The sequence below is a fragment of the Pleurodeles waltl genome, chromosome 8 (genome assembly GCF_031143425.1).
Source record: "Pleurodeles waltl isolate 20211129_DDA chromosome 8, aPleWal1.hap1.20221129, whole genome shotgun sequence".
In the NCBI taxonomy this organism is placed as follows: domain Eukaryota; kingdom Metazoa; phylum Chordata; class Amphibia; order Caudata; family Salamandridae; genus Pleurodeles; species Pleurodeles waltl.
The window spans coordinates 447,577,660-447,605,539 of record NC_090447.1 but is presented as its reverse complement, the minus strand read 5'-3'; the positions used below and the strand labels follow the sequence as shown (position 1 = coordinate 447,605,539).

The window sequence follows — 27,880 nt, the reverse complement described above, 5'->3', positions numbered from 1 at the left end:
GGTCAGGTTGGCCTGTAGATGAGTGTGCCACGGAGGAAGGAGTTGAGGTTGGTCTGAATCTGTTAGTGTATGGTATTCAAGGAAAGTACCATCTTGCCTGGCAGGTTACCCCCATTTTCACTGTATGTATGTTTGTTTTTGCCTATGTGTCACTGGGATCCTGCTAGGCAGGACCCCAGTGCTCATAATGTATGCCCTGTATGTGTTCCCCGTGTGGTGCCTAACTGTATCACTGAGGCTCTGCTAACCAGAACCTCAGTGTTTATGCTCTCTCTGCTTTCTAAAATTGTCACTGTAGGCTAGTGACTAATTTTACCAATTCTCATTGGCACACTGGTACACCCATATAATTCCCTTGTATATGATACTTAGGTACCCAGGGTATTGGGGTTCCAGGAGATCCCTATGGGCTGCAGCATTTCTTTTGCCACCCATAGGGAGCTCAGACAATTCTTACACAGGCCTGCCACTGCAGCCTGAGTGAAATAATGTCCACGGTATTTCACAGCCATTTTTCACTGCACATACGAAACTTATAAGTCACCTATATGTCTAACCCTCACTTGGTGAAGGCTAGGTGACAAGTTACTTAGTGTGTGGGCACCCTGGCACTAGCCAAGGTGCCCCCACATCGTTCAGGGCAAATTCCCCGAACTTTGTGAGTGCGGGGACACTATTACACACGTGCACCTCACATAGGTCACTACCTATGTGTAACGTCACAATGGTAACTCCGAACATGGCCATGTAACATGTCTAAGATCATGGAATTGTCACCCCAATACCATTCTGGTATTTGGGGGACAATTCCATGATCCCCCGGGTCTCTAGCACAGAACCCGGGTACTGCCAAACTGCCTTTCCGAGGTTTCCACTGCAGCTGCTGCTGCTGCCAACTCCTCAGACAGGATTCTGCCCTTCGGGGCTCTGGGCAGCCCCGGGCCCAGGAAGGCAGAAAAAAGGATTTCCTCTGAGAGAGGGTGTTACACCCTCTCCCTTTGGAAATAGGTGTGAAGGGCTGAGGAGGAGTAGCCTCCACCAGCCTCTGGAAATGCTTTGATGGGCACAGATGGTGCCCATCTCTGCATAAGCCAGTCTACACTGGTTCAGGGATCCTCCAGCCCTGCCCTGGCGCAAAACTGGACAGAGGAAAGGGGAGTGACCACTCCCCTGACCAGTACCTCCCAGAGGAGGTGCCCAGAGCTCCTCCAGGGTGTCCCAGACCTCTGCCATCTTGGATTCAGAGGTGTTGGGGGCACACTGGACTGCTCTGAGTGGCCAGTGCCAGCAGGTGACGTCGGAGACACCTTCTGATAGATTTTTACCTCTCTTGGTAGCCAAACCTCCTTTCTTGGTAGCCAAACCTCCTTTTCTGGCTATTTAGGGTCTCTCCTCTGGGCTCTTCCCCAGATAACGAATGAAAGAGCTCACCGGAGTTCGTCTGCACTTCCCTCTTCGACTTGTGCCAAGGATCAACCGCTGACTGCTCCAGGACGCCTGTAAAACCACAACAAAGTAGCAAGACGACTACCAGCAACACTGTAGCGCCTCATCCTGACGGCTTTCTTGACTGTTTCCTGGTGGTGCATGCTCTGAGGGCTGTTTGTCTTCACCCTGCACTGGAAATCCCGAAGAAATCTCCTGTGGGTTGACGGAGTCTTCCCCCTGCTAACGCAGGCACCAAACGTTTGCATCACCAGTCCTCTGGGTCCCCTCTCATCCCGATGATCGTGGTCCCTGGAACACAGGAGCTGGATCCAAGTGACCCCCACAGTCCAGAGGTCCTTCAGTCCAAGTTTGGTGGAGGTAAGTCCTTGCCTCCCCACACGAGACAGCAAACCAGTGTACTGCGTGATTTGCAGCTGTTCTGGCTTCTGTGCACTGTTACAGGACTCCCTTTGTGCACAGCCTAGCCTGGGTCCCCAGCACTCCGTCCTGCATTGCCCTACTCACTGAGTTGGACTCCGATGTCGTGGGACCCTGCTTTGTGACTCTGAGTCAACCGCTGTCCTCAGATTTTCCAAGTGTCTGTTCCGGTACTTCTGCTGGTGCTGCCTGCTTTTGTCGGGGCTCTCTGAGTTGCTGAGCACCCCCTCTATCTCCCCCTTCAAGTGGCGACATCCTGGTCCTTCCTGGTCCTCAGCAGCAACCAAAAGCCTCAACCGCGACTCTTGCAGTTAGCAAGGCTTGTTTGCGGTATTTCTGCCTGGAAACACTTCTGCAACCTCCAGCACACCGTGGGACATCTTCCATCCAAAGGAGCAGTTCCTAGCCCTTTTCGTTGTTGCAGAATCGTTGGCTTCTTCCATCCAGAGGCAGCCCTCTTGCACCTTCATCCGGGGTTTTCTGGGCTCCTGCCCCCCCTGGACACTTTTGTGACTCTTGGACTTGGTCCCCTTCTTTTACAGGTCCTCAGGTCCAGGAATCCGTCTTCAGTGTTTTGTTGGTGCTTGTGGTTCTTGCAGAATCCCCTATCACGACTATTGTGTCTTTCTGGGGTAGTAGGGTAACTTTACTCCTACTTTTCAGGGTCTTGGGGTGGGGTATTTTGGACACCCTTACTATTTTCTCACAGTCCCAGCGACCCTCTTCAATCTCCCATAGGTCTGGGGTCCATTAGTGATTCGCATTCCACTTTTGGAGTATATGGTTTGTGTTGCCTCTAGACCTATGTTTGCCCTATTGCATCCTATTGTGATTCTACATTGTTTACACTACTTTTCTTACTGTTACTTACCTGTTTTCGGTTTGTGTACATATAACTTGTGTATATTACTTACCTCCTAAGTGAGGGTATTCTCTGAGATACTTTTGGCATATTGTCACTAAAATAAAGTACCTTTATTTTTAGTAACTCTGAGTATTGTGTTTTCTTATGATATTGTGCTATATGATATAAGTGGTATAGTAGGAGCTTTGCATGTCTCCTAGTTCAGCCTAAGCGTCTTTGCCATAGCTACCTCTAACAGCCTAAGCTACTAGAAAGACCTATATTCTACTACTAAGGGATAACTGGAACTGGCACAAGGTGTAAGTACCACAAGGTACCCACTATAAGCCAGGCCAGCCTCCTACACGAGGTCATCGTGGATATCAAGGTGGAAGTTGACGTCACCGAGTAGGATGTAGTCTGAGGAGGCGATCGCTTGGGGGCGATGAGGTCGGCAATGTCTTCAGAGAATTGAGGTCGGGGTCAGGTTGGCCTGTAGATGAGTGTGCCACGGGGGAAGGAGTTGAGGTTGGTCTGAATCTGTTAGTGTAGGTATTCATGGGTTGGCTGAGACTGTGACTCGGTGGTTGTCGGTCGGAGGGTGTTCTAGAAGACAATAGCAATGCCTAATTCAGGCCGGTTTGGTCTGTCCTTGTGGATTATTTTTGTAGTTGTCTGGGAGGGCTGTGGAGATGTCCGCGGCCGAGTCGTGGTGACTCACGTCTCCCAATGGAAGGCAACGTCAGGGTGGTCGAGTCAAGGAGGTCCCAGACTTCTACTGCATGTTTGACTAGAGAGCGTGTGTTGAGAAGTATGCACTTGAGATGGTTGTCCGTGCTTTGTACAGGATCGTATGGGGGTAGGTGTAGAAAAGTAGCCTCTTTCTAGCATGGTTACCCCCACTTTTGGCCTGTTTGTGAGTGTGTGTCAGTGTGTTTTTTCTGTGTCACTGGGATCCTACTAGCCAGGACCCCAGTGCTCATAGATAAAAACCTATATGTCAGTATGTCTTGCCTGTCTCACTGGGATCCTGCTAATATGTATGCCTGTGTAGTGCCTAACTGTGTCACTGAGGCTCTGCTAATCGGAACCTCAGTGCTTATGCTCTCTCTTTTAAATTTGTCACTGTAGGCCAGTGACTTCATTTACCAATTTCAATTGACATAATGGACCCCCTTTATAAGTCCCTAGTATATGGTACCTAGGTACCCAGGGCATTGGGGTTCCAGGAGAGCCATAAGGGCTGCAGCATTTTTTTTGCCACCCATGTGGAGCTCAGACAAACCCTTACACAGGACTGCCATTGCAGCCTGCGTGACATAGGCACACACTATTTCACAGCCATTTTCACTTCACTTAAGTAACTTATAAGTCACCTATATGTCTAACCTTCACTTGCTGAAGGTTAGGTGCAAAGTTACTAAGGGTGAGGGCACCCTTGCACTAGCAAAGGTGCCCCCACAAAGTTCAGGGCCATTTCCCCGGAGACACCATTACACGTGTGCACTACATATAGGTCAATACCTATATGTAGCTTCACAATGGGTACTCCGAATATGGCCACGTAACATGTCTAAGATCATGGAATTGTCCCCCCATTCCAAACCAGTACTGCCAAACCAGCTCTCTGAGGCTTGCACTGCAGCTACAGCTGCTGCCTCCTCACAAACAGGGTTCTGCCCTCCTGGGGTCTGGGCAGCCCAGTCCCAGGAAGGCAGAACAAAGCATTTCCTCTGAGAGCAGGGTGTTACACCCTCTCCCTTTGGAAATAGGTGTTAAAGGCTGGGCAGGGGTAGCTTTGGTGCCCTCCTTGCATAAACCAGTCTACACCAGTTCAGGGACCCCTTCTCCCCTGCTCTGGCGGGAAACTGGACAAAGGAAAGGGGAGTGACCACTCCCCTGTCCATCACCACCCCAGGGGTGGTGCCCGGAGCTCCTCCAGTGTGTCCCAGACTTCAGCCATCTTGCTTTGCAAGGTGTGGGGGCACTCTGGAGGCCTCTGAGTGGCCAGTGCCAGCAGGTGATGTCAGAGACCCCTCCTGATATGTCCATATCTGATAAGGTAGCCAATCCCCCTCTCAGGGCTATTTAGGGTCTCTCCTATGGGTTCTCTTCAGATTCTGCTTGCAAGTTTCCTTCAGGAATCCTCTGCAACCACTTCAGACTCTTCTGACCTCAGATCAAACGCAACAAAGTGTCTACAAGAGACACTTTTCTTCAGCAACCTCAGCTCCAAGTCAGCAACTGCAACAGTTTCCACGGTGTGCACGCTCTGGGGACTCCCTGTCTCCATCCTGCACCAGAAGAACCGAAAAAAATCTCCTGTGGAGTGACGGAATCACTCCTCTGCTCCAAGCAGGCACCTTCTAAGGTGACGAAAGGTACCCTGGGACTCCTCTCACGGCAACAAGCGTTCTCCTAAGGCCACAGAGGGTGGACATCATCGACATAGACTGTCCTGAGGTCCTGCTGATGCAATTTGGAGGAGGTAAAGACCTTGCCTTCCCTGAGAACGACGGTATCCCTGTGTATTGTGTCTTCTTCGCCTCCTGAGCCCTCTGTGCACTTCTTGCAAAATTCCTTCATGCACAGCCTGGCCCAGGTCCCCAGCACTCCACCCTGCGATGCTCAACTCGCTGAGTTGTTTACCGGCGGCATGGGACCTTCTTTTGTTGTGCTGCATCAACCGCATATTGCACCTCCTTTGAACCCAGATACTGCAGCTTCTGGGAGTGTTGGCTGGCATCCTGAGGGCTCTCTAAAGTGCTGAGAGACCCCTCTTCCTCCTCACACAGAGTTGAGGCCCCCAGGTTCCTCCTGGGTCCATCTAGCAGCATTTTGATGAAAAATGCACTTTTGCCGTAGCCAAGGCTTGTTGGCACCTTCCAACACAAAATCTCATCTGCAACGATCTTCACGCCTTGGGACATCTTTTGAATCATGTAGGAACCCGCTGGCATCTTCCTAGGGTGCATTTTTGCAGTCTTCAACTAACCAGGGACTCTTCTTTTGCACCCTCTTCTGGGTTGGCAGGGGCTCCTGTCCTTCCTGGAACTTCTTTCGACTTCTGAACCTGGTCCCCTTCCTTTGCAGGTCTTAAGGTCCAATAATACAGCAGCAGTTCTTTGTAGACTTGGTTGGCTGCTGCAAAATCCCCAAAACGAGGTGTTGTATGTCCTAAGGAAACTTGCAGTACTTTACTCTTGCTTTTCTGGGCTCTGGGGTGGGGTAATTTACTTACCTTTACTGTATTCTTACTCTCCCAGCGATTCTGCACACACTACACTTGTCTAGGGGGGAATTTGTGATTCACATTCCACTTTTTTAGTATATGGTTTGTGTTGCCCCTAGACCTATTTTCTCCCATTGCATTCTATAGGATTCCCTACTGTTTGCATTGTTCTATGACTATTTACTTGTCTAATTTCGGTGTCTAGTGTATATATTGTGTATAATACTTACCTCCAGAAGGAGTATTGTCTCTAAGATATTTTTGGTACTGTGTCACCCAAATAAATACCTTTATTTTTGGTAAAACTGAGTATTGTCTTTACTTATGTATAAGTACTGTGTAGCTATAAGTGGTTTGCATGAGCTTTGCATGTCTCCTAGTTCAGCCTAGGATGCTCTGCTATAGCTACCTCTATCAGCCTAAGCTGCTAGAACACTACTACTTCACTAATAAGGGATAGCTGGACCTGGTATAAGGTGTAAGTACCCAAGGTACCCACTACAAACCAGGCCAGCCTCCTACATATTGGTCCTACCATTGATGCGTATAGAGGTCGATGGAACATTACGGTCTGAGGCAGTACCGCCCGCATTGTGGATCAGGTGAGTGGGACTGTCGTCTCTGTGTCTGCAAGTGCATCTTAGTAAGGGAGGTGTATGCCTAAAACCCCGTGTACCTGAAATAGGAAGAAAGCAAATAACTCTCAACAACAACAGGTGCGGCTCAACATGATGTGTACCCTCGAACCCCCAAACTCCCTCCCTGCACTCGAAAAAATGGGTTTATTAGCGTGTACCACTCTGAGGCCAGCCGGGAAAATAAGGCAGTAAAGTATTTCCATTGCCCTCAATTTCTGCTTGACTTCTGCATAGGAGCGGCGCCGTTGTTGACCCTCTCTGGTGTAATCTGGGAACAAGAGGACCTTTGCTCCATGGCAGTGCAGTTCGCCCTGGGCCCGGGCGGCCTGCAGCACCGCATCCCTGTCTTTATAGTTGAAAAATCGAAGTATCACTGGCCTCTGTGAAGACCCGGGGGAGGCCTGGCCTGCAGTGCCCTATAAGCCCGTTCTCTGGCAAACCAAGGTGTGAGGAGGCTCGGCGGCACCCAGGATTTAAACCAATCCTCTCAGTAGAAGGCAAGGGATGAAGTCTCTGTGTTTTCAGGGATGCTAATTATGCAGATGTTGTTGGGTCGTGAGCGGTTTTTGGCGTCTTCCTCTCTGCGGTGTAACTCGGAAGTCCACACTAGAAGCTGGGTGACCTGGGCTTTGAGGGTACTCATTTCGTCTTTACTGGATTCTGTCTCTGTGATCCTTGCTGTAACGTTGTGCGGATCTTGACGCACCAGGGCCACGTTCACTCTGACCTCCCCAATCTTTGTCTCCACTGCTGTTTGGGAGGAGTGTATGGCCTGGAGGATGGGGGATACATCTCCTGGGGGCAGGGACTTTCCTCCCATCCCCCCTCGCCTTTAGAGGTCGAGCCCACGCCTGTGGTGAACTGGTCTGTGCATGATTCCGCTGAAGTTGACCGGGCTGATTTCTCCTTGCCCATTGTGGACCTCTATTTGTTTTTAAGCCTGCTGCTTCAGAGGAAAGGGTTCTGGGGTCCAACAGCTGTCACCTCAGGGCCCAGCTCAGGTCCAAGTGGGGCTCAGGTGTTTCAACTACACGGCTTGCCGGCCGTTGCTCCTCTCCCCAGATCACCTGGATCCCTGCTTTCATCCACCAAGTCCCAGAAGATCCACACCACTGTGTCTCTCACCCAGCTGTATCTGTGCCGCCGCTCCTCCCCCACAGTGCACACCACAGGCCGCTCCAGGTTCGGACGCCACTCTCGTTCTCCCAGGTGCCACCGCTCCCCAGTGGAGATTCCCACGTAGCAGGTGGACTCCCCTGCCGCTCCAGCCGGACCACACAGGAAGGGGGGCCACCATGTTCTCTCAAGCATGGGGGGGATCCCACAATCCAGTCTCCCCACCACCGGCTGCAGTCATGCTCCCTCATCCTACCTCCACCACCGGAGGAAACCACGTCTCCTCGGGACCCGGTCCATGAGCGTGGCTGCTCTCCTCTTTGAAATCTGCTGCGACTCGGACTCAGCCACCGGCCTGTCTCCGGCCCACCAGCCGGGCAGCCGGTCCTGCATTGCTACCCTGCTGGGCCACGCGGCCACCGGATCGGGTACACTCCGCACACCTGGGAAGCCGTCCCTCCTCAGGCCAGGTGGGTCACGGTGCACCCGGCAGCAGCCGCCACCAGGGCCCACAGCCACAACAGGACCAAGCTCCTCGGGCCCGAGCCGCTCTCCAGGTGTCTCTCCAGGCGGCAGAGCCGCAATCACCTTCTCCTACTGCTTCAACTGCAGGGGCGGCAGTGTTCCTCCTCCCACCCGGTCCCGCGTCAGACCACGCCCAGGCCTCTGGGTCAGATGGATCCTTCAGGCTACGTCAATCGGACGCCTCAGCTCACCACTCCGCACACTGGGTTGCCCTACCGATGGCCCGGTCCTAGCCGCTCCCAATAATTCAGGTCAGCGCCTCAGCACGCAGATCTGGTGGCGGCTGCCATTTTAGAAGAATGTCCCGATCCTTGGGATCAACCCTGTGGGCGCTCTGCCTGCCAGCCGGGCCCCACAATCAGCACCCCAGATTGCCCCGGGCACTCGAGGCACCAGAAATGCCCGAAAGGACAGATGACGGAAAGGTCAGGAGCACTTCTAAAGTGCGACCGCCATCTTGACCCCTTGGCCACGCCACACAATGTTCATTATATAGATAGTATAAAATAGTACATCTAAAATATTTTAACATTACACATTCAAGTGTTGTAAAATAATAATTTTAAATATTTAAAAATATATACATATATATATACATATATACTCATATAAACACATATATATATATATATATATATATATATATATATATATATACATATATATATATATATTAACATTATTAGGAATGTATATTTTAATTTATGTAAATTTTACCAACTTTTTTAATTTACTACTATAAAATGCATATATATATATATATATATATATATATATATATATTTCACAGTCCTTCTAATATTGTATAGAAGATTCCCGAACAACAAATGGAAGTCCAAAGTACTTTATTCACCAATGCTCGAGTGCGGTGGGGAAAGTTTGTTGGGACGCGTCCCCGAAGCATTTCCTTTCGGGCAGGTGCCTGTAAGGCATTCAGCATATCGTTCTCGAGAAGACCGTGGGAAGCGGCTATGTGGAAGTGTTTAGCCGGTCTCAAGTAATAACAAGAACTGTGGGAACAGGCATGTTCTCCCTACCCGTGAAGTAAGTGCCTAATTATAGAATTAATACACAGGACGGATGTTTTGATTTTCTGCCATGCATTCTAAAATACAATATGACTGACTAATTGGAACAGTGTTATGCAAGTACTGCTCTTTAGAAATTACAACTGCATTGCGTGGTCAAGATTTTTGTCATACGAGGGCAGTTGGATCGTCATAACAATTTCAGAGGTAATCTGACTACAACAACATCTGGTTCATCTGCTTGTGATTAAAAGTTATTGGACGTTTGTAATCAAGGTGTGTATCACCCTGATGTAATTCAGTGCTATGGTATTTACACACATACAATAGGCGTATCACAGTCATTGCTGAAATTGATTATGCGCATAGCAAGAAGCAGTTGATCAATCCTCGGATGGAGCTTGGGAGCTGTATGCTTGCCAGTTAAATCATAATCCAAACCGCCTCCTATATAAAGGATAAAAGACTATAAAAAACTATAAGAGAGTGAGCTTAAGCAACAAGTGAATTTCGAGTAACCAGTGGGTTTTGTCAATATTCTGATCTTCTACAATTGGGTTGTATCATACTGAGGAAAACTTGTGGTGGTAGAGTGGATCATAGATACTGTGGGTCCAATTTCTTTCTCACCAATATGGCTTCCTCCCTGGAGGCTAGACGGAAAGAAAAGTCCAGCAAACTCTTTTCTGCTCACATGGCAGATACAAAGGGATGAACGGATAGTCATGCTAATGGTGGTTCAGAACTCAAATTGCAATTACTTTATGAAAAAATGGAAAAATTGTTGAGAAAGGAGATTTCTAAGGGGTGGGAGATTGAATCTCTACAGAGGTACATTGATGTAGAAAGGATACCAAGAGGTTTGAGAATATACACTATACCTACCTGCGAAGATCTGGATCCGGACATGCTTGAGGAGTGGGCAGAGAACTCAAAAGCTAGTTCATTGAATATGATGAAGATCTTAAGCAAATATGCATCAAAGGATAGGAAGAAGATCTTGGAGGAGATTGAGAAAGTGTCAACTGAAATTGTGTCTCTTACATCGGAGGATGTTATGGAAGAATTCAAGAAAAATTTGGAGAAAAAAATAAGTAGATTTGAAGAAGACATTATGTCCAAAAAACAACGGAAGTTTATACAAGACTTCAAAGATTACCAATCTGACATGATCTTAACTTTCCACCGCAAATATGACCATATGTATGTAGAAAATGAAAAAGAAGTAACAGTTGAGAATAAGAGTAGAGATTTTACGTCAGAGGTGGAGGAGAGTGATATATCAGATTGTAATCAGTCCGATGTACCAGATTCCCTCCTGGAGAAAGGACCGGTTATTGATAAGAATGAAAGCAGGTCAAATATTTTGAAACAATTCTGCCTTCTAAATCAGGGAGGGACTTACCAAAGAAAATAAGTATTTCCCCAACGGGGCAGGGGTCGGGGTACAAGAGGCAGAGGAAGAGGAACCGGGCAGCAAAGATACAAGCAAGGAAAAGAAGAGTTCAGGCAAACAGGTGTAACAACCAGAGCCCGGAAACTGATATGAAAACGGTAGTAAACCTATCGAAGAGAACATTAACAAAACAAGAGACGAGCCTCTTGGCATTAGGTTTATCCTTTTGCCCCAGGACCAATTTTGATTATGTACAGACAAGAATTGATCTCTTTCTCTTGGTTAGAAAATTGAAATTAAAGAAATGGTTTCTCACAAAAGTTACTTCAGAGATGCATGGTGGAGAGAAGTATACTGCTGGTACATTAACTATCTCTGATGCTGAGGTATTACATACATTATCATGTTTACATGATGGCATTGAAGCCCATGAAGATCCTGTATTAAACTTAGTGGACTCGGGCATCGAATTAGATAGCCCGTGTCCTACTTCGTTCAAACCTAAATCTGTATTTTTACCTGCTGTACAGTGTGAGGCTACTGATGTCTTTGAAAGGGATGTTATTAAGCAACTGAAGAAAGTGAGATACCAAATGAGTATGAATGAACAGCATAATTTGACTAAGGTACAAAGGGAGGTACTACAAGGATTAAAGGAAGATGCCAGTATTGTAATCAGACAATCAGACAAAGGAGGGGACATTGTTGTTTTGGATAAGGAGGTTTATATAGCAGAAGGATTGAGACAAGTAAATGATGACACATGCTATATACCGGTTAATTGGATTGATGTTAAAAGATCCAACACACAATATTTTGATATGTTGTTTGATTGGAGGGATAAAGGGTTACTAAATTGGGAAGAGTATCAGTTCCTGAAATGTGACTCACCAGTGATCCCCATTTTGTACCTATTACCCAAAATACATAAAAACAGTGTTACCCCCCCCCCCCCCCCCAGGGAGACCTATAGTATTAGCCATAGGGTCTCTCTTGGAGAACACTTCTAGATATATAGATTACTTTTTGAGTCCTTTGGTAGAGAGTCTTCCATCTTACATAAAAGATACAACATATTTTTTAAGGATAATTGATGGAATCCAATGGGAAGATGATTACCTTCTTCTCACCATGGATGTCACCAGTCTTTATACTAGCATTCAACACGATCTGGGGCTTGCAACGATCCGACATTTTTTTAGGGCAAGATCGCTCTCATTTCTGATCCATACAGAGATGATTTGTGATATGATCAGCTTCTGTCTCAGTAATAACTTTTTTCTTTTTGATGATAAGCTGTACAGACAAATTCAGGGTACAGCAATGGGGATTTGCTTTGCACCCAGTTATGCGAATCTGGTTATGGGATGGTGGGAGGAGCAGTTGTCTATGAGTTCACCAGATTATGATGAGAGGGTCATTTTATGGTGTCGTTATATCGGCGACATCTTTGTGATTTGGAAAGGTGATGAGAAATCAGCAAGAAATCTGAGTGAACAATGCAGTAAACAACAGATTCCATTTTTTGATGTGGACGTGATGGTTCAATAGCAATCATTAAGGACCAAACTACATAGAAAATCCACTGCTGGCAATAGCTTATTGAATGCGTACAGTGCTCACCCACTGAATCTCATTGCCAGTATTCCCTTCAGGGAATTTTTGAGAGCGCGTAGGATATGTAATACGCAGGAAGATTATCAGAAAGAAAGTGAGATTATGATTTCACGCTTCCAAGAGAGAGGGTATAACAGCAAAGTTATCCTCCAAGCTATAATAAAGGCAGATAATATAAAGAGGGAGAGCTTGCTTTACCCGAGGGTGGAAATTGATGGTAGTGAGCAAAATGTGAGATCCATCACTACCTATTCCAATCAATCACAAGCTTTGAGAAAGATTTTGAACAGAAGATGGCACATATTACACACTGACTCTGTTTTAAGTAATGCCATTTCCAATGAACCCTTGATCACTTTTCGGAAGAGTAGATCACTAAGAGAGGATCTAAGTCACAACAGAGTGACTAGCGATAATGTTAGAGGTAGGTCACCGGATCATCCTGTTGGCTTTTTCTGCTGTAGACAGTGTAAAGCGTGGAAGTATAGTAGCAATTGCTCTGAAGTGTTTGGGGATAATGGTCAATGGACCCATCAAATCTGAGGACATTATAATTGCAATACAGATTTCTGTATTTACTGCCTGATGCCCTGGCAAAATACTGTATGTGGGCAGTAAAATAAATAAGGCTAAGAAGAGGATTTTGGAGCATATTCAAGCTATTCGAAACCATGATCGAACATACCCTGTGGCAAGGCATTTCCATGAGAAGCATAATGGGGATGAGAGGCTGCTGAGTTTTGCAATCATTGATCAGATTAAGCCCAATATGAGGGGAGAGAATAGAGAGAAAAAGATGAGGATCTTAGAATCTAAAATGATCATTAGGCTTAGCACTTTGAGCCCGGGGGGGACTTAATTCATGTGAAGAGATGAATGTGCATTTAGGGTAACTAGAGTTGCTGGATATGGATTTGGTATAACCTTTACTATGTGTATTATTTATGATTTTATAGTATATTTATTAGGTAGATGGGACAGGTTGGGGGAGTGCTCACATACTAGTAGGTAGTAAGATATATATTTTTTCTGCAGGAACACATGAGTATTAAAGAACATGTACACTGCATTGCCAATATAATGATCCAAAGTACAAAGACATTCAGGGCCATATTTATACTTTTTGACGCAAAACTGCGCTAACGCAGTTTTGCGCCAAAACAATTAGTGTCGGCTAACGCCATTCTGAAGCGCCATGCGGGCGCCGTATTTATTGAATGGCGTTAGCCGGCATTAGCCGACCGGCGCTGCCAGGTGTGCGTGAAAAAAAACGACGTACACCAGGCAGCGCCGGCGTAGGGAAAAATGGCGTTTGGGCGTCCCAAAATGGGGCAAGTCAGACTGAGGCAAAAAAATCGTCTTAACCCGATTTGCGCCATTTTTTGGGGGCGCCCAGACGCCATTAACATGACTCCTGTCTTAGCAAAGACAGGAGTCATGCCCCCTTGCCCAATGGCCATGCCCAGGTGACTTGTGTCCCCTGGGCATGGTCATTGGGCATAGTGGCATGTAGGGGGGCACAAATCAGGCCCCCCTATGCCACAAAAAAAAAAAAAATACTTACCACAACTTACCTTTTCTTCCCTGGGATGGGTCCCTCCATCCTTGGGTGTCCTCCTGGGGTGGGCAAGGGTGGCAGGGGGTGTCCCTGGGGGCAGGGGAGGGCACCTCTGGGCTCATTCTGAGCCCACAGGTCCCTTAACGCCTGCCCTGACCCAGGCGTTAAAAAGAGGTGCAAATGCGGGGTTTTTTGCCCCGCCCACTCCCGGGCGTGATTTTTGCCCGGGAGTATAAATACCACGCACATGCCTGGGAGTCATTTTTTAAGACGGGAACGCCTACCTTGCATCTCATTAACGCAAGGAAGGTGTTCACGCAAAAAAATTACGCTAACTCCATGAACTTTGGCGCTAGACGCGTCTAACGCCAAAGTATAAATATGGAGTTAGTTTTGCGTCGAATTTGCGTCGAAAAAAACAACGCAAATTTGGCGCAAACGGAGTATAAATATGCCCCTCAGTTTACAAAATGCCTCTATAATATGGTTTGTTTAGATATTAATATTATTTGTTATTTATTATATACATTATTTGTATAGTAATATTTAAATAATATTTAGATAATATTTAAATAACAAATAATGTCGATGAATTTATGATTATGAGATCGTTTTAGCATTTTTACATGGATTTGGACATTTTAAGATGCCGCTTAAATTTGCACAGTGTAATGTAACCATGTTTTCCTGTAGTACTTCTTTGGTGTTTAGGCAGGGAGTGGTATATAGTTTGTGTGTAGCAAACTCCCATATTTTACGTGAGCAAGGCTATGGCTGAAACGCGTTGTACTGGGAGGAAGCATTGGTGAATAAAGTACTTTGGACTTCCATTTGTTGTTCGGGAATCTTCTATACGATATTAGAAGGACTGTGAAATATTTGGTGGACAGTCAGATCCACGCCCAGACCGCTACCTAATTAGTAGCCTCGGATGCCTGGCAGTTTGGTGATTTTATATATATATATATATATATATATATATATATATATATATATATATATGTATATATATATATATATATATATATATATATATATTTATTTAAACAAAGCATACATATTAAAAAACAAGTACAAAACATTAAAATAAATTGCTAAATTAATTGAATATAAAAAATTAAAAATATTCATTAAAAATATTTTTTTAAAGTTTAAAAAATCTATATATAAACAAATAATATACAATCAAACAAGCAAACAATAATAATATCTATATTTTTCTACAATTTCAAAGTAAGTGTTTAAATCAGAACATAAAAGTCTGTGCAACAGTAGAGAAAGCGTTGGACTTCAGAGGAGTAAAATTTACTATTCCCACTGCAGTTTGTGCAACATTAGAAAAAGTGTTTGACTTCGGAGGGGTGAAATTTACTATTCCCACTCCAGTCTGTGCAACAGTTGAGAAAATGTTGGAATTCTAAGGGGTTACATTTACTGTTTCTATTCCAGTGTGTGCAACAATAAGGAAAGTGTTAGACTTCGCAGGGATTAACTTTACTATTCCCCTCCAATTTTGTGCAACAGTAGGGAAAGTGTTGGATTCCTCAAGGGTTAAATTTACTATTTGCACTTAAAGTCTGTGCAACAGTGTGGAAAGTGTTGGACTTTTGAGGGGTAAAATGTACTATTTCAACTCCAAGGCTGTGCAACAGTAGGGAAAGTGGTGGACTTTGGAAAGGTAAAATGTATTATTCCAACTCCAATCTGTACAACAGTAGGGAAAGTGTTGGGTTTTGGAGGGGTTACATTTACTATTCCCACACCAGTCTGTGCTCCAGCAGGGAAAGTACTGAACTTTGAAGAGGTACAATTTACTATTTCCACGATTGTCTGTGCAACAGTAGGAAAGTATTGGACTTGGGAGAAGTAAAATTTACTTTTCCAACTTCACTCTGTGCAACAGTAGGGGAAGCATTGGACTTCGAAGGGATAAAATGTACTATTCCTACTCCAGTCTGTGCAACAGTTGAGAAAACGTTAGACTTCAGAGGGGTTAAATTTGCTATTCTCCCTCCAGTCTACGCAACCGTAGGGAAAGCGTTGGAATCCAAAGGGGTAAAATGTACTATTCTCCTCAGTTTGTGCAACAATAGGAAAAGCGCCGGACTTCGCAGGGGTAAAATTTACTATTTCCAGGCCTGTCTGTGCAACAGTAGGGAAGTGTTGGATTTCGCAGTAGTTAACATTACTATTTCCACTCCAGTCTGTGCAAATGTAGGGAAAGAATTGGACTTTGGAGGGATAAAACTTACTATTCCAACTCCAGCCTGTGCAAGAGTAGGGAAAGTATTGGACTTCAGAGATGTACAATTTACTATTCCCACTCCAGTCTGTGCAACAGTAGGGAAAGTGTTGGGCTTCAGAGAGGTAAAATGTACTATTCCAACTCCAATCTGTGAAACAGAAGGGAAAGCGATGGACTTTGGAGGGGTTAAATTTACTATTCCCACACCAGTCTGTGCAACAGTAGGGAAAACGTTGGACTTCAGAGGGACACATTTTACTATTCCCACTCCAGTCTGTGCAACAGTTGAGAAAACATTTGACTTCAGAGGGGTTAAATTTACTTTTGCCACTCCAGTCTACGCAACAGTAGGGAAAACATTGGAACTCAAAGGGATCAAATGTACTATCCCCACCCCAGTCTGTGCAACAGTAGGAAAAGCGCTGAACTTTGGAGGGGTCAATTTACTATTTCCACTCCAGCCTGTGCCACAGTTGGGACCGTGTTTGACTTCGCAGAGATTAACATTACTATTTCCACTACAGTCTGCGCAACTGTAGGGAAAGCATTTGAATTTGGAGGGATACAATTTAATATCTTCCCCAAAACCCCCCTCCCCATTCTGTGCAACAGTAGGAAAAGTGTTGGACAGCACAGGGGTTAAATGTACTATTTCCACTCCAGTCTGTGCAACAGCAGGAAAAGTGCTGAACTTTGGAGGGGTCAATTTACTATTTCCACTCCAGTCTGTGCCACAGTAGGGAACGTGTTGGACTTCGCAGAGCTTAACATTACTATTTCCACTACAGTCTGTGCAACTGTAGGGAAAGCATTTGAATTTGGAGGGATACAATTTAATATCTTCCCCAACACCCCCCTCCCCAGTCTGTGCAACAGTAGGAAAAGTGTTGGACAGCACAGGGGTTAAATCTACTATTTCCACTCCAATCTGTGCAACAGTAGGGACAAATATGGATTTCCCAGGGGTTACATTTACTATGTTCACTCTAGTCTGTGCAACGGTAGGGAAAGCGTTGGACTTCAGAGGGGTAAAATGTACTATTCCCACTCCAGTCTGTGCAACAGTAGATAAAGTGTTGGACTTCAGAAAGGCTAAATTTACTATTTCCACTCCAGTCTGTGCAACAGTAGGGAAAACGTTTGTCTTCAGAGGGGTTACATTTACTATTCTCACTCCAGTCTGGGCAACAGTAGGGAAAGGGTTGGACTTCAGAGAAATACAATTTACTTTTCCAACTCCAGTCTGTGCAACAGTAGATAAAGTGTTGGACTTCAGAAAGGCTAAATTTACTATTTCCACTGCAGTCTGTGCGACAGTAGGGAAAACGTTGGTCTTCAGAGGGGTTAAATTTACTATTCCCACTCCAGTCTGGGCAACAGTAGAGAAAGAGTTGGACTTCAGAGAAGTACAATTTACTTTTCCAATTCCAGTCTGTGCAACAGCAGGGACAGTGTTGGATTCCAGAGGGGTAATATTTACTATTTCCTCTTCAGCCAGTGCAGCAGCAGTGAAAGTACTTCACTTCAAACACATAACATATTTTAATAACCATATTAGTTGACAAGATGTACAAAACTCAAAAAATAAAAATTATATATAAAATTAAAAACAGTTAAACAATGTACATGATTATTTAAACAATAATTAATTATGAATGTAAAATTTTTATTAATTTATTATTTAATTAAGTTCCCACACTATACACCCATAGACCTAGCAGCCCACACTTAAAATATAACTAAATTAAATAAGTATAACAAGTAACATATTTAGTTATCAGTTAAATGAATCATTCATTGTTAAATAATTATCACCTAAATAGCTTGTCACCCTATGGCCCTACAAACACAACAGCCCACACACAATATATAACTTAAAAACATAATTATTAAACAATTTACATTATTAATAACCAATAAAATAATTAAAAATAAATGAATAATTGTTAATTGTTACTTAATTAACTTACCACCCTATACCTCTACAAACCCCAGAACCCACCCCAATAATATAACCTAAAAAATATGATTACACAATTTACATAATGAATAATCAATTAAATAATTAATTAAAAATTGATTTTATCAATTAATTATACTTCATTTAATTTTCTACCTTCTACCCATAAAAACCTCACAACCCACTACAACACTATAAAATACTATTAACAATTACATTAAAAATTATAAATCACTTAAAATTTCAAACTATAATTAAAAATATTGTCAACAATTATACAAACAACATTTAAGGAATACATGTAATATATAAACTAAAACAGTGGTTCCCAACCTGTGGACCGCGGACCCCAGGGGTCCGTGACACATTTCCAGGGGGTCTGCAGGCCAGGCCTGGCAGGAAGGCACTTCTTCAGCTGGAGCCTCAGACAAACATGTGCGTGTTTTATATTTATTACTTCCTTTGTTGGGCAGTTTCAAAAGCACTGCAACATTCCTTGTACATCTAGCAGCTTTCAGGCAAAAATAACACCGTCAAGATAACTCTAGAGATTAATGTACCTGCTTGGAAGAGATGGGAGTTTTGTGCAGTGGCAGTTTTGACTCAAAGGTAGGCATATGGTAAAATGCCTGCTACAAAGAACGTTTATCCTGAGAATAACAGTATTTAATGTACATAGCACAGTGGTTTACTGATTTTGTCGCAGAGATTCTTTTGTTACTGTGCAGTTCATAAGTTACAATGAACTATGAACTGCCAATAAAGAGCTGCATGGCACAAATTAGGAAGTTGTTTTTTTTCCCAGTCTTTCATTTTCCTTATGCTGCTAAAAAGGTTTACTTGCGTAGAAATATATTCTTATTATTAAAGTCAACGCTAACTACTGCATTGTGTTCTGAATCCTGAGTCTGTGCTTCTCCAGACCAAGCACTCTTAGAAAATGCCTACCAGTGTGGATGACATGTGAATCCTACACCTTGTAGTCCCCTATAAAGTGCTCAGCCACCCTACACTGGTATGAAAGGTGCTATAAAGCAAATTAATCACATGCGACTGAGAGGCCAGGGAGAGATGAGAGGCCCTTATAGTTTTACTTCCTTTCCCCACCACACATATATGTTAAAAAACGTTCTCAGATCTTAGGTACCTACAAAAATAAAAAACAGAAATTGCTTGGGAAATGAAGAATCTGACCTGAAAATTCAACTATTTACTACTCTAAAAAAATAAATAATAATAATAATAATAACAATACTTTACTTTCTCGTAAGCTTTACTCTGTCTCCCCATCACCCTATGTCTCTATCAATCTATCATCCATACCCACTCTGACTCATCCCAAACCCATTCTACTACTTTGATCTCCAAAATAACCCTACCTAAGCTCTTCCCTCCTCTATCGCTCCTGGCTCACCCCACACCTCAGTTTACTACTATGATCTCCCAAACAACCCTACTAAATTCTCCCTCATTTATCTCACCTTTGACTCATACAAACCACCTTCTGCTACTATGATCTCCCTAACCCCTTTCCACAGACTCCTCCCTCCTCCATCTATCCTTTACTCATCCCAAGCCTCGTCCTAATACTATAAATTCCCAATTAACACTTCTGGATTCTTCCCTCCTCTATCCCTCCATTACTCTAGTCAATCCAACTAACAAACTCACATATCCTCTGCTCAAATTAACTCATACTAATACTCATACTGCACTCATATTTCCCTACACGAATCCACCACTAATTCCTCTTGGGTTCCAGAGTAGCATGCTACTCTCTGAAAAGTGCTTTGACACCTCGTCAGGGCGAGTAAGCGCTATATAATGCAATTACAATTACAACTTTCCTAAATAAAACCAAACAGTGTAAAGTTAGTCGCCGAGATACAGCGACAACCTTCCCATTAACATTTTTCAATGTTTGCATATTTTTTCAATAAAAAATAAGTATATCTTGACTAATTTGAGTATTTGTTTAGTGTGTACTTGTTTGTGTATTGTTTGCGAATTACTGTTTTAATGTTAAAAATTTAAAACGTACAAATTGTTTGGGGGTCCCCAGCTTCGAGTAATGATTCAGTGAAGGACCTCAGGAGTTAAAAGGTTGGGAACCACTGAACTAAAACACAGAGATAATTTTAAAAAGTATATATTTTACAACTATATTATTTAAAATGATATTAACAACACAGATATTCTTGAAAACAATATTATTTACCTAAAAAAATGATATTCTTATCAACAATATTTCTGCAACACAATATTTTTGTATCACAGTGTTTTTTCCTGATATCTCTGTATCTCAATATTTAGAACTAGGGCCCTCATTACAAGTCTGGCAGTCTTGAGACCGCCAGACTCGCTGTGGTGGTCTCACTGCCGTGAAGACCGCCAAATTACGAGTTTTGGGGTTTGTCTGAAGCCAAATCTCCACAACTCCGCCTGGCCCTGCTGACCGCCAGCACTGGCAGTCAAATGGCAGATTCAGCTTTAGCGGTCAATGGAATTGACCGCCAAAGTCGTAATGAGGGCCTAGATATTTTATTCAAACACCACTCCTTCAACTGGCACATTACCATGCGTTGTAATCATTACAGGAGAAAGGATAAGCTTGAAATTGCAAACCCTAATGTTAAAGACATTAGGTGGCCCATTCCCTCAGAATACTTTCCTTTCTCTTCCTGTACTATAGGTTATGTATGGCACCAAGAAGTACTTGGCTCTCTTTCCCTTAGGCCTCAGAAGACTTTGGCATAGTGACAAACCACTCCAAGGAACGGAGATAAGGAAAAGTGTTTCCTTTATCTGCGTGGAAACTAAAACTCTGTAAGACAATTTCAGTCTCTGCTAGAAGGAAGTGGGAGCTAGATGCAGGATTGATCATCTTAAATGCCTGTTGGAAATATTGCTTCAGGTATGTGAAAAGTTCCCTTGAATTACAGGCACAGATTGATACATTTTAGATTCCTTCACTGGTTTTATGTCCAATCTGGAAGTGAAGGGCCAATTTGTGTAAAAATATGTTGTACTGAGAATGTGAGGTTCTATCTTTTGGTGTGGTCAAGTTCGCTGGTTCAATAGCATTGACAAGAAATTAACTTGTTGATTCAAGAAATGGTAACCATTAAATGAACAGAACCCTATAAGAGCACTATTATGTTGCACAGCAGAAATGTTAAATTCACAGGGATGGCACTGCTGTAAAACGAGTGCTATGTTGCAATGCAGTGGATGAGAAGTACTCTCTCAATTCATTAAGACTAGATACAAGATTAGGAGCTGCTTTAAATCTTGGTGGTAAGGATACTCCAACACAATAGGGACAGAGTAGCCTTAGTGCCAAGATGGCGGTCTGTCCGCTGAATTTAAATGCGGGCAGACCATCGGTGTAACCATGGCAGAGACTACTCCGTCTCCACCATGGTTACACCCCTCCGACAGCCCTGCGGAGTAAGGCCCCTTGTAGGATGACTTCTATGTCTGCCCACATAATTGAAATGGGTTGACATAGAGTTTTCACTGCCCCTCACCGCCAGGCAAACCTTGGCAGTTAGAGGGTAGTCAAAACTGACTAATGCTCCCCTCCCTCAAAGGAGATAACTCTCATGGCAAAAGCGGTATTTTGCTTATTTTCACAAAGAAAATTCTGCTACAGGATTTTCTTTTTGAAAATAAAAAAAATAAGTTTGACGGACGGCTCTGTCATGGTGACAGAGCAGTGCCATGACAGTGGTTCCAAACAATGCTTTAGAAAAGACTGTCAGCTTGGCAGTCATTTCTGGAATCCTTTATACTCCCCTCGGTTTGGGCCAGCAGGGTGATCTCACAGTGGTATACTCTGATAGACAACTTAGATACTTATCTACTGAGCTTAAGGTATAAGAATTCTGAAAATGTAATAAGTTATCAATTAAGTCAACTGATCAACGGTCTGACATGTAATGATGTTGATGTCTGCTATATGCACTCATACATTAGTGAATATACATGGAAACTGTGATGTGCTGCCTCTTTTTGTATTGTTCAGTCACTAAATAAAGGCTTAAAAAACACAATCGCATTGGTGTAATGTTTTCTGTCTTCCGACAGGTGGACGACCCAATCCATTGAAAAGCATGCTCATGCCTTGAAATAAAAAACTGCTTCAATGGAAAATATATCTCCACAGAAGGGATGCAGAAAGCCAGAGCGGTGCCTTTTTTGTATTTTGTCATTGTTTTCAATATAATAATAATACAATGCAGAAGGGGAGCAAGTAGAAGCATTTCAGTGGGCAGGGTGGAGCAGCAAATGTGCCACCATACACTGTGTTCAGTCAACAACGTGCCGGAGAGAAGCTATCTTTTAGTTCTGGAGTGAGGCAAGACCTGTTAATTTTAATAATATATGTACAATATGCTTACACATAGTGGCTTTCAGTCACCTCTCTTCATCCATTGGTCTGTTGTTGTGCCATTCACATTTTGCTTCAACCAGCCTCTACAGTATGTAGCAGGAGGCAGTAGCTCAGCCAGTTTGAAGCCACTGGTTAATTTCACTTTGAGTAACTACATTTTGCTCTCTCACATATGCCCCCACACAGATCACTTCAGTGCCAGCATTTTTGTTATTACTTTACAATTACTTGAGTCTGATGTTTGTATTTAGAGCATGACGTGATGGCAAGACACTTCTGATGCATGTTCCATCTTTATCAGATTGCATCTCCTTCCAATGCTGCTATAAATTCCTTTTGGAGTGTTTTGTTTTCAGGCTGCTGCTATTTCACAGCATACCAGATTGTGTCCTTTTGAAACTGTTCTGTATTAAGTCATCTTCTTTTTACTTCTTTCTTTCTTTACTAATTTCTTTCTTTTATTTTTCTAATTTCTTTCCTAATTTCTTTCTTTCTTACTCTTTTCTTCTTTCTTTTCTTTCTCTCCCTTTCCTTTTTTCTTTGGCGTCTTACATTCTTTGTTTTCTTTCCTTCTTTCTTGCTTTCTCTTTACTTGTCTCTCTTTTTCTTTCTTTCTTTAATTCAATCTGTACCTCTCTCTTTCCTTCCTTTCTTTCTTTTTCGTCTATCCTTTTTTCTTGTCTTCTTTCTTGCCTTCTAAAATGTCTGCCTTTTTTCTTTCTTTCGCAAAGGCAAGAGGTTTGCATCCAATGCCAAACTGATTTGACTATTTTAGGTCTGTGTTAGCCAAGACCTTTTGCTTTTACTAAAATTATGTGATTAGCATAGTTATATACAGGGGTTTCAGCCACACTTCCATTGGTCGTTGGTTGGTGACAATCAAAATTTTCTTCCGCCACTCCAGCATTCATTAAGGGGAAATGTATCACTGGCTGACTTCGCTCCGAGTTCCAGCATGATGCCCTATCACAAGTAACACATCTGCACACAAAGTAGTTCCCTTCAGTGCCAGGGAGCACTACGGTAATATGTGTTTTTTACACCAAAGAATATTTTTTGCCTGTAGCAAATGATGTTTTTTACAGGTTGATGAGGGCCCGGCATATTCCCAAACAATAAAGTTTTGCAAAAACCATGAAAAAACAATAATTGCCAGAAGGGTGGCAGACAACACCGAACCAATTGGCTTTGCCAATGCTTGTTTTAGCTTTCGCAATGCAAACAACACAGCAAAAGAATATAAACAGCCACAAAATGCCGTAGGCTGATCCAAATTGTAATGGACAGCACACCCAGTTAATGCTTAAAGGGGGCTCACCCGAACCAACCAAATGGTGGAAGATTGCTCCAATCAAAACATTTTCTGTAATGCATATGTATACATATATGTTTGTTATGGCAGATTTAGTAGAGACAATAGGTATTGACAGACAACTAAAGAAGTTATAAGCGAGACCCTAAAAAAGTAGTGCACACAGAGGACGAATGTTTCATGTTGGGAAGTTTTCTAACCCAATTTTAGTGCAGTGAGGTAAAATGAGTGCCAAAGTATGCACAGTGTGCAGGGGCACCACTACCACCAACAACCTCTACAGTCTTGAGTTCCTTTTACACAGTTACCAGAGGGAGGAACAGTGAGAACAAATGCACAAGAGATAGCGCAACACAGCAGTGAAGAAGAAGCATGGATGCAAAATCAAAGAACGAATAGGATAAGAAGACAAGGGCTGGTTGGGGCACAAAGGCAGTGAGAGGAGTGGAGAAGAAGACGTATAAAGGGGAGATTGCAGAAAATCGCATGCACTCTAGTAGAGAGCTTAAACAAAAAGAAATAGTAGCACCTGAAAACAGAGCAATGCATATACAGAAGTAATGGGACCATACTCCAAGGGAGGGACAAAACGAAGAAAAGAAAGTGAAGCCCACACCAGCTATGGAATCAGAAGCAAGCAAATGAGAGAGACAATTAATCTGAACAATATTAAGTAGTGGGTGACATCTAAACCCACTGTAAGGTAATAAAATGTCTCACAACTCTGAGGTGAAACTTAAAAAAGTGCAGGAGCATTTGTGCTAAAAGTAAATAAGCACCTAAACGAGCCAAGTCATCTATCTTGGTCCAAGCCATCTCCTCGTGCCAATCTGAGGACCCAATTTAATGTTACCAGTTATACCAGGCTTCTCCAATGAGTAGCTGGTGAGCTACTGGTAGCTCTCCAGCTACCTGTAAGTAGTTATGTGTGCAGCCCAGCCTAATAAATTAGAAACATTTGATTTACTGAATGAATATATGTGTGCCACAATTCAAAAGCCTGCATTTGAGACAAAATTTGCATATTTTCAGAACTCATATGCTGATGTTAAGAGAAATATGGTTGATTTTAAAATATATTTAAAGCTGAGGTTTAAGTGGTACATTACGCAACACTGGAGTTACTACTATTATTACCCTGATGCCAGAGGCAGAGAAAATGTACAATGTATGACAAATAATGCCCTAAAAGAGAAATTAGATGAATACAGAAAAAACATAATACCAGGTCTGGGAGGGAACTGAAGGAGGGGTCGCAGTAGCATTTGCTCTTCAACTTACAGAGTTGGAGAATTAGTTATAGAGGCTTATACCTCTGTGTTGAATATGTTTTAGAGTTTCTTGGAATTGAAAAAACAGTTGCAGACTATCAGAAATCCTAAGGTGTAACCCTGCAATCATATGGAAATATAGCTAGCTTACATGTGCATTTTCTCTATTTAAATATGTTGTTTTTAATTTTGTACGAGGAAAACATTTCACCTTTAGAAAAATCCCTTCAAAACAATATCATATTTTGATGCCTTTCACTACTGTCCCTACTTAATCCATGATAGGCTGCTACAAAACTCAACTAATTTATCTACTAGATTTAGGGGGTTATTCTAACTTTGGAGGAGTGTTAATCCGTCCCAAAAGTGACGGTAAAGTGACGGATATACCACCAGCCGTATTACGAGTTCCATAGGATATAATGGACTCGTAATACGGCTGGTGGTAAATCCGTCACTTTTCCGTCACTTTTGGGACGGATTAACACCTCCTCCAAAGTTAGAATAACCCCCTTAGTCTGTTCAAAACATCATGATTTAGCTACACCAAATTTTAACACATCCAAAGTATATTAACAACATACATGCTTGCCCAGACACCCTTGTTATGTTATGTTGTGTTGATTTGTATAGTGTGCTAATCACCCAAGAGGGTATCCAGATACTTGGTCAGGTGTATAGGTGTATGGCCCCTAAGGTGTTTATATGAAGAGCCAAGTCTTCAGCTTCTTGCTTAACTCAAGAAGTGAGGAGGAGCCATTGATGTGTTGAGGGAGATTGTTCCATATCTTGGGTGTAATTTGGGAGAATAAGTGACCTCCAATTTGGCTTTTGCAGTTGCAGGGAATGTGTGCGAGAGAGGCAGATTATAAGTGTCTGGTGGGTTGGTGAAGGTGTATATATATATATATATATATATATATATATATATATATATATATATAAGAGATGTTTTAATTGGCTGTGCTTGTGAATGGGGAGCCAGTAAAGCTTCCTGAGGTGCAGGAGGTTGAGTATGAGGTCTTGCACCTGTGTTCTGGATGCTCTGGAGTTTATGTAGGAGTTGTTTAGAGATTCCAGCATATGCAGTGTTGCCATAGTCTACCCTTCTCTTTCATACAAGTACATACTGGTAGACCTAAACTAAGCACCTGCCTGGTAGTTTGTGGTATAGATTTATATAATACATTATGAATTTTGGGGGAAATAAATTGGCTGGGCCATCATCCAAATGAATCCCACTTACTTCACCCCATTTATGGGTGGGGGAATTCCCTGGTTTCCGACTTCATAGACACAGCTAGCTCCACCAATGGAGACCTTTAACGGGGCAGCCTGTCAGCCAAAGGACTGCCGAGTCTCAGTGGGGATAGGTAACCCTGCCCTGTCGAGGACAGGTCCATCATTACTGATTGTCCCTCCCATGCACAGCTAGGCAAATCCCAGCAGGAAAACCAAATAATAACAGAGGCACAGGGAAAAACCTCCTGCATTTTAGGGCAATTGGGTTTTTTGTTCTCCTCAAATAGGCTCACTCCCACTCTGAGACGCATATGTGGAACACAATTTAGCAGTTTATTATCCCCTAACCTAGCAATATTATTACATCTGAAATGCTCATAACCTATTCTTATAATCATCTTAAAAATGAATGAAGTCTGAGAATGTCATACCTTGATCTCTGTGTCCATGAATAATTGAAACTGATTGAGTACTGGTGATTACCTTTGCTTCATACTTTGTAACATTTTTCAAGTTACATCTCAGATTTTTTCTGATGAGATTCTGAAAAAAAATATTTTTGTTACTGCTGAATGTTAGGCCAATTACAGCTTCAGGTGAAGAATGATGTATTTTACAAAAAGCCTGTCTTGACAGTGTGATCTTTTATTTATTTTCCATAAGTAAACACCTACTTACCGAAACAAATCCAAAATCATTTTTCCAAAACCCTCCAGAACGTTAGAGTTTTTTATTTTTTATGAGGGAAGTCTGTCTTTGGTCCAACAGGTTCTTCAGCTATCTGCTACGTTTTCAGGATATTCATGTAAAATGATTTTAAATGCAATGAATCTACACAGGTATTTGCATAGTTAGCAGCTATCATGAAATGCATACATGGATCCAGCCTTGCTGGACGTATAAAGGACACCCTTATTGTAACCTAGAAACGCGATGCACTGTTGCATAAAGTTTAGGTTTCCAGCAAGGACAAGATAGACTTGTAGGGCCAGATTCATGAAGGTAAACTTAAACTTTAGTTTACATTTTCTACTTTTTAGTATTCACAAAGGCACTTAGGAGTAGTATTTTTACAACTGCAGATTCTCCACACTTGGGGCAGAGTGTCCTTACTTGGGGTGTAGGTTCCACAGTTGGGGAGAGTCTCAGCGCTCGGGTCAGAGGTTCCATACTCGGGGCGGAAAAGGTGAGAACTACACATGAGATACACCTTTAAGTACATGCACCTGAAATCTATTAATTACACCTGAAGCTCATTACATTCAAACCGCATAAAAGCAGCCCACTTCCAAGGCTTTGTTTCTTCCAACACCAAACAACTACCTGGCTTGCCACTGCAATCTGGCAACTACTTACCCTACCTGCCGCCTTCCAGTTACCCACCGAAGAGGTTGCCTGTCCTGAGGAGGAAGCACAACTTTGCTGAGGCTTAGACAGACTCTATTGCATACTCTGGAGTTCAAAACTGCAAAAAAGTACATGACCCTCCCCCACATGTAACCACTGTGACACAGAGTTAGCCTTATGGCAGCAGTTGGCAAATGGGGGCACTGCACCAGGGAAATACGTCCAAACCATGTAAGACATTAAAAAAGTGTCAGGCTGAGAGGAGAAAGGTGGAGGAGAGGTTCACT

At 43.0% G+C, this 27,880-nt stretch overlaps 1 protein-coding gene across 1 annotated transcript in view; it reads right to left on the bottom strand.

Annotated features, from left to right (window-relative positions):
* LOC138249528 (ATP-binding cassette sub-family C member 5-like) overlaps positions 1 to 27,880 on the bottom strand; it is a 2,567,733-nt gene that overhangs the window by 938,831 nt on the left and 1,601,022 nt on the right. Inside the window, exon 15 of the mRNA XM_069203478.1 lies at positions 26,678 to 26,789. Within this exon, the coding sequence (XP_069059579.1) occupies positions 26,678 to 26,789 (112 nt within the window). The remainder of the gene's footprint in view (positions 1 to 26,677; positions 26,790 to 27,880) is intronic.